Consider the following 6,000-nt stretch of genomic DNA (forward strand, 5'->3'; position numbering starts at 1 on the left):
ATTCTACTGCCCGTACTTTTTAACTACACACTGCTGATTTATGCCTTTTATTATTATTCTTTTATTATTCTTTTATTCTTATCCTGACTATTCTATTTTGGTTTATTGTTAAATCGGCTGCAAATGTCAGAGATTTCAGGGCTGAGGACTGAGTCCGGGCTGAAATCTCCAATAGGAGAGGTTTCAGAGTCTAAGGAATTAAGAGGTTGGGCTGTTGTCACCACCGCGGGGGTTGACCTGGAAGTCTGAGTCAGCTGCTATGACTTGACAATGGGGAGCACGCTGTGAATTCAGATCTAGAAGGGAGACGTCCTGTGATGGATCTTTAGACTTCATTACAATCTGAATAAGACCAGTGTGTGGAACCTGTGTCCGGCGGGATGGTAAGACTCTGAGTGAAGGACTCAAGAGCAAATAGTGGGCACGCATTGGGTGTATTATTAAGGGAGACGTCCTATACACTCATTAAAAAACAGACCCGACCAACAAAATTCAAGATGGTTCAGAGCCAGGGACAAGAGATCCTAGCTGAAATCTCTGACTGAGCCGGTTTTTGAAATTAAACTAAAATGTTGTCTAAGAGCACTTTTTGGTGGCAAGGAGTCGCAGGAGTGATATAGGCCATCACAGCCTGGACCCTTGGCCGTATAGCTTAGGCAGCTATACAAATGTTCTATGCAGTGCTCTTAGATGCAATGTATTGAGCCTGTTTTTATTTTATGTTACTGTATTTTATCTCAATTTCTATTTTCTTTTTTAATTGACTGTTTTTATTGTTTTAAATTGTGTCTTGTTGCTTTTAATGTCTCTGTAAAGCACTTTGAATTACCCTGTGTTGAATTGTGCTATACAAATAAACTTGCCTTGCCTTGCCTTGCCTTACTTAACAGGCCAATGTCACTCAAATAAACATGTACTGACCAGGAAGAGACATAAAATGACCACAAAGAGATACAAAAAGACCACAAATAAAGGAGAGAGGAAATAAAATAACTTCAAAGAGGTACAAAACAACGACAGGGATGATGATGACAAAGCAACACAATACAACCAAAAAAGACACAAAATTACCTCAAGGACAAACAAAATTACCCCAATAAGACACAAAATCACATAAAAGAGACCCAAACATCTACAAAAAGATGCAAAACAACCACAGGGAGACACAAGATGATGACAAAGATACACAAAGCCATCACAAAAGGTTGTACTGTAATTACAAAGCATCACTGACAAAAATGAAAGCACAATAAAAAGGTTAATTTCATACTTGTACTGTAATGAACAGTTATTTCATAAAAAAAGGTAAGGCACTCACAAAAATTAGACAGACAAGGTCACAGTGAGCTTGACCTTTGACCTATGACCACCAAAAAACAATCAGTGCATTGTTATGAACAAGTGGACATTTACCAGAAATTTGAAGAAATTTCCTCAACGTGTGAGATATTGAGATTTTGCAATTGCGAGAATAAGATGGATGAAAGGTCACAGCGACCTTGAACTTTGACCACCAAAATATTTTTAGATTATCCTCGAGTGTAAGTCAACCTTTGTGCCAAATTTGAAGAAATTCCCTCAAGACATTGTTTAGATATAGCTTTCACAAAAATGAGACAAAGTCACAGTGACCTTGACCTCTGACCCATGACCACCAAAATCCAATCAGTTCATTGTTAAGTCCAAGTGGGAATTTGTGCCAAATTTGAAGAAATTTCCAAGGTGTTCTTGAGATATTGCGTTCACAAGGATGGTGCAAACGGATGGACGGATGGACAACATGTCGTATACTGTAAAGTCCTCTGAGGCAAATTGTTATTTGTGATATTGGACTTTATAAATAAAACTGATTGATTGATTGATTGCTTGATTGCTTGATTGCTTGATTGATTGATTGACTGACAACCTGAAACCATAATGCCTCCAGCCACAGCTATCGTTTGCTTATGGAGACATAAAAACTTGACCTACACTGCTGAGCTGCATCTCAAACTGATCTTAAGGGTTCCAGCCTTCAGATGAGTTCCAGCATGTGGGTTATGCTGCTTAAAGATCTGCAGACCCTAAAAAGCATTTAACTGATCTGGGACAGTCATAACAGTCCACATGCTGATTCAGAGACTTTTCCATCATAGCTAGTGTAAACTAAATCTGAGAGAAATACGGAATATTTGGATTTTTTTGGGTTTGTAACAGGTTTTCATGTCAGCCTTGTGTAATATGTCAGAGTGAAATGTGATGTCATTTTTTTAAACTGAAAATTTAAAGATTGGTATCAAGCAGCTGCAACTCACAGATATCCAACAGAGCCCACAGTGTTCTAACCGAACCTACCATGACTCCCTGTACCCAGCCAAAGCGAGTAGGTTCAGGTGGTGGCTCCTTTTGCTCGTCCTCATCTTCCTCTGAGCTGTCTCCTCCTTCCATCTGTCCACCTGTTGTCTCCTCATACAAGGGAGGTCTGGAGTCAACCTAGTCAAACATCAACATTATTAAAAAGAAGGAATTAAAAGAAAAAGCAACAAATCCCCACATCTAAGAGGCAGGAACCAAACATTTTTGTTTTGGTATTTTCATTTTTTATTTATTAATTTTTTGCCTGAACAATGTATAATGATTATAAAAGGACAGCACTTGTACAGTATAGTGCCTTTCTCGTCTTCAGCTCACTCAAAGAGCTTTTAAACTATGTCACATTCACTCATTCACACACAGGTGGCCGAGACCACCACACATGGTGCTACTTGATACTCAGTAAGCATTCACACTCACTCACACACTGATGGAATGGCCATTGGGAGCAATTTGGGGTTCAGCACCTTGCCCTTGGATACTTTCACATGCAGACTGGAGAAGCTGGAGATTGAACTGCTGAGCTTCTGATTAGTGGATGACCTGCTCTACCTCCTAGCCACAGCCGCCCCAGTTGATTAAGCCTTGGACTAGTACATTTTCAAAAGTTGTGTTTTTTTTGTGTGTGTGTGTGCAAAAATCTTTATTTGTAAAGTAACTAAAGCTGTCAAATAACTGAGGTAGAGTAAAACATACAAATTGAAAGTCTGTAATTGTTGTGACGTAGAAGGATAACATGGCGTGAGAAAAAAATTATCAAGTTCAAGCACCTCAAATTTGAGATATCAACCTCTGGTAAATGGAACGAATATCTGGTGTGTCATAGGGTCAGAAATTGTTTCAGACCATTTGAAGCATATTCAGTGGAAAATAAAGGCTATAATTTTTACTGTTATTCTTTTTCTTAAGTTTGGTAATCTGAGTAGAGCTAAACATATGAGCTGATAAAGAGCAAAGAGTCCTCACCTCAGGGTTTGTGTGCAGCTGGTACAGAGACGGTCTGAAACGCCTCCGTCGGCCCCACACCCCTGTGTTGGCGTAGAAGTCATAGTGTGGCGGGGTGTCTAGAGTCTCGTAGCCAGTTAGAGCATGAGATCCGAGGGATGCTACACTGCTCCCATCACCATAACACTGATAGTCCCCAGACTCATCATACCCTCCAGGTGGTGCCTTCTCATTGGCTACTGGAAGTCTGGGTATGTATGCAGACGAGTGAACACCATCGCTGGCTACAGGGAACTCCATTCAGAGCAGCAGATTTGTTGTTTCTGTATTTAAGTGAATTGTACCCACAAAGCTGGCTAAGACAGTTAGTCTTGGTATAAAAACAGCTGTCAAGGTGATGGAGCCATTCTGCAGTTTAAGGTGTGTGTAGGAGGCTTGGTTACGAGGGCTGGTTTTATATCTGACCCTAAGCAAGCAGGAAGAGCCTGAGGCTATGTAAAAAGGCTGGTTCAGTGAACACTCAAACAAGACTCATTACAGGAATTATTAAGCAAGACATGGACAATTCCACATTACAAGATAAACCAAAAAGTCATTGTGGACTGAGCTGGCCCTGGAATTACACAGTTCCACTTAACAAATAAGTATTTATAAAATGCCTGCACAAATTCAACATCTTCCTTGCGAAGTAGTGCATAATTAACAAAATTAAGCTATTAGAGCAAAAAAAAAAAAAGATTCCTTATATCCACTTATCTCTACTTTATATTATGTTAGGCTTGTGTCTCTGTTGTGTATATTTCCGATGAGTTTGCATTAAGTTGCATTTTTTTTTTTCTGGTTATATAATCCCAATTATTAATCACTGATCCCTGGAGGAGATCATTACACACACCCAGAAAATAACCTTGACTGTGACAACACAAGAGCAACAGTGGTGGGTTGGCATGCTTGTTAAGATGTTTCGATGATACTCCACTCTTCAAACTGAATTTAAATTCTATTTTACTGTCATTATAAATGTTATATATATTTTACTTAGAAGCTCTCCCATGACAGTGTATAGCTGCTATAGAGCCAAAACATGACTCAGTTTCTCCTTATAGCAAGAAAAATGTGATATATTGTTATTAAAGAATAGGAAAAAAAATGTTATACCAAGAAGTGTTTGTCATTCTCAGGCCCCTATCTGGAGACTTCAGAACACTGATGTCATTTAAAGTAGTAAACCAGATATTAAGCATTGCACTTTCAGGTCAAAAAAGAACAGTTAAAGCAAATGGTTAATGCAGCGGAGACCGACATACCCTGACTTTAAGGGCCCTATTAAAACTATCTATAACACATGGTCTAAAGCGTGTGGCACAAATGCATTTCGAGCCTGTCCAAGTCCACTTTTCTGCTACTTAATCTGGGTGCACAGTAAGGCACAAAGGACAAAGAGGTTCTATTTGGGCCCTTAATTAATTAAAGGTGTTTTGGGCATAATATGAATTCAACCAGAGTGTGTCTCAAATTGCATACTTCCATTAGTACAATTCAATGTAGTCCACTATATACACTATGTGCTTTTTGCATGGTACACTAATTTTAACAGGGTAGTGTTGTCTCAAATCACACACTGCCATTTTGCATTTACCAAAAGTAACGACAGCTTTTTTAAACCGCCTTTTTCCTCTTCTTTGTCCTCTTTTCAAACAGCAAATTGCAAACGGACTGTGGAGCATTACTGCCAACATTTGACCGTTGTCTCTGCCCACACATACAGTAAACTAAAACACCATTACACCATAACGTCACCGTTGATTGAAATGTGCTGCCATAGCTAGGAGCAAGTTAGCTAGCTAGTGCACTCACATTATTGTGTTATGCCCAGCTCATTGGAGACGAAAAACGTTACTGACGGCGTCTATCTAACAGTTTTGATACTTAGTGCAAAAAACATGTATAACTTACATCAGTATAACTATGTTCAGTGTAGCCAGCTAAGGCTCTTTGTTGTCCTCTACCGCTATGTCAAAGGTTGAGAAGTTTGTGACGTAGCAGAAGTTACGTCATTAAAACTATGAATGTTGGAAGCACTTAGCATACTTGTGCACTCAAAATATTAAGTGTTTAGTACCGAAGTATGCAATTTGAGACACAATGAGATTGTCATCTTCCATACCCTTTAGCCAAGTGTTCCTGCACCTGAAGCAATGCTTTTGACATAGCGGATTTGGCTAATTGGAGCAGCGAGTGGTTTTCTGCTGAGAGTAATGCAGTTAGAGTAGTAATGTCAATGTACAAATATCATGGGCCATTTAAGCAGCAAAACTAAAAACTGTAGTTATAAACTTGACAGAGGAAACAGAACTAAACTTTTAGCTTCTGAAATAGTCAATGAAGTTATGCTGCTCCCTGTGTGTGAATGTGCATAGCGTCTCTGTAAATGAGGAATAAGACGGCAGCTCTGCTGCTCTGCTCTGATCTCTGCTATGCTTCTGCTTCTGCAGAAGAGAATGTATATTTTCCTTATTACTGATTATTATACTGATATTATTTCACCCACCCACAACCCTCCCCCCACATCTCTGTGTGTGTAACAAGCAGAGAGTACAAGCCATGTGAACCTGACTATGTAGGAGCATCTTACTATCTGAATTATGTGCCCATTAAATAGCAGAAAAATGGCAGTGGCACAATCTTTTTCTGCTGCCTCAA

General features: G+C 39.3%; 1 protein-coding gene across 1 annotated transcript in view; it reads right to left on the reverse strand.

Annotated features, from left to right (window-relative positions):
• Positions 1-3,735, reverse strand: part of slc12a3 (solute carrier family 12 member 3) — a 28,550-nt gene extending 24,815 nt beyond the window's left edge. Inside the window, 2 exon segments of the mRNA XM_049574408.1 lie at positions 2,335-2,472; positions 3,319-3,735. Of these exon segments, the coding sequence (XP_049430365.1) occupies positions 2,335-2,472; positions 3,319-3,597 (417 nt within the window). The 5' untranslated portion in view covers positions 3,598-3,735.
• Positions 3,736-6,000: the final 2,265 nt, after the last annotated feature.

The sequence above is a fragment of the Epinephelus fuscoguttatus genome, linkage group LG4 (genome assembly GCF_011397635.1).
Source record: "Epinephelus fuscoguttatus linkage group LG4, E.fuscoguttatus.final_Chr_v1".
Classification (NCBI taxonomy): Eukaryota; Metazoa; Chordata; class Actinopteri; order Perciformes; family Serranidae; genus Epinephelus; species Epinephelus fuscoguttatus.